The sequence below is a fragment of the Nannospalax galili genome, unplaced genomic scaffold (assembly GCF_000622305.1).
Source record: "Nannospalax galili isolate Female #2095 unplaced genomic scaffold, S.galili_v1.0 scaffold39, whole genome shotgun sequence".
NCBI classification, from domain to species: domain Eukaryota; kingdom Metazoa; phylum Chordata; class Mammalia; order Rodentia; family Spalacidae; genus Nannospalax; species Nannospalax galili.
The window spans coordinates 3,902,108-3,903,756 of NW_008346683.1; the positions used below are offsets into that span (position 1 = coordinate 3,902,108).

Genomic DNA, 1,649 nt, shown 5'->3' on the forward strand with positions numbered 1-1,649 from the left:
GCTGTTGGATCCCCTGGAACTGGAGTTACAGACAGTTGTTAGCTGCCATGTGGGCGCTGGGATTCAAACTCAGGTCTTCTGCAAGAACAGCCAGTGTTCCTAATCACTGAATGTGGGCGCTGGGATTCAAACTCAGGTCTTCTGCAAGAACAGCCAGTGTTCCTAATCACTGAACCATCTCTCCGGCCCCATTACATTATTTATTTATTTGGAGTGGGTGCTGTGTTTTCTATGGCATATACATGGAGTTCAGAGGACAATTTGCTGCAGTTCTCTCCTTCTACCATCTGGATCCCGGGGATTGAACTAAGTCATCAATTTTGGTGGCAAGTGTCTTTATCCACTTAACCAACTTGCCAGCCCACCAGGTCATTTTTTTTTTTAACTTTTTTTTAAACTTTAAAAAAAAAAAAACCTCGTACAGTGGTATGTACCTGTAATCCCAATAACTCAGAAGCCTGTGGCAGACATATTAAGCTCAAGGCCTGCCTGGGCAGGGTAGCAGCATAGCAAGACCTAGCTCCAAAGTGAACAAGAGGGCACACCTGATGGTTTCATGGGTAACAGCACCTGCCGCAAGACTAAAGAACTGAATTCCATGTTAAAAAGCCAGATGTGGCCAGGCGTGGTGATGCACGCCTATAGTCCCAGCACTTGGGAAGCAGAGGCAGATGGATCTCTGTGAGTTCAAGGGGCCAGCCTGGTCTACATAGTGAGTTCCAGGCCAACTGGGCTACAGGGAGACGCTGTTTCAAAAAAGACAAAAAAAAAAAAGCCAGATGTGGTGGCACATGTCCATAATGCCAGAACTCCTACAGCAGAATGGGAGCATGCAGTGCAGCAGAGACTTATGTCAACAAGTCAGGGAAGGAGAGAAACTGCTCCTGAAAGTTGTCCTCTAAGCTCCACACACATGCTGGGGTGTACTTAACAAAACACACACAAAACAATAGAAAACTAACGAACGAACAAACAAATGAATGAATGAATAATAAATAATTGAGTGTAATAAGAATTTAAATAAGGAAAAGGCAGATAATCATAAGGGTTTAAATAATTACTGGAATCCAATATAAAATTTAGGTCTAAATTTGTAATGTGAAGCTCATTCCTATCCCCATCCTTCTCGTCCTAGGGCCGAGCCTTGTCCCGAGCAAAATCACGCCGTAATTTAGATTTCCAGGATGTCTTAGACAAACTGGCAGATATGGGAATTGCAATCCGTGTTGCTTCACCCAAGCTGGTTATGGAGGAGGTGAGTTGAAGTCTTGGTAAACGTTTAACATAAAGTCCCTTGTGATTTGTACCAGTGTGCAGAGACAGGAATTTGGGGTATTACAGAAATGATATGGAACTTTTAATGACTTTAATTTGGATTTTTGTTCTGTGAGACAGAGTAGCATCTGTAGCCTGGTCTGACCTTTCCATTGAAGCAGCCCTCTTCCTAAGCAGGTTCTGGGATTACAGGTGTGAGCTGCTGGGCCTGGCTTCACTTTTGGTTTATCTTGCTTGGTTTATCTCATTTTAATTTTATATATTTTTTTGTTTTGGAAATTAATTATAGGCTGCCTATAAAGATGGTAGAGTTTCTTGCATCAGATTCCTTAGAACTGTCAAGTTATAGTAAGTTGTTAGCTACCATGTGATTG

At 42.5% G+C, this 1,649-nt stretch overlaps 1 protein-coding gene across 1 annotated transcript in view; it reads left to right on the forward strand.

Moving 5' to 3' along the window:
- Rtcb (RNA 2',3'-cyclic phosphate and 5'-OH ligase) overlaps positions 1 to 1,649 on the forward strand; it is a gene marked incomplete in the record, with an annotated part of 24,760 nt that overhangs the window by 20,233 nt on the left and 2,878 nt on the right. The window contains 1 exon segment of the mRNA XM_008843110.3: positions 1,136 to 1,255. Coding sequence (XP_008841332.1) covers positions 1,136 to 1,255 — 120 coding nt within the window.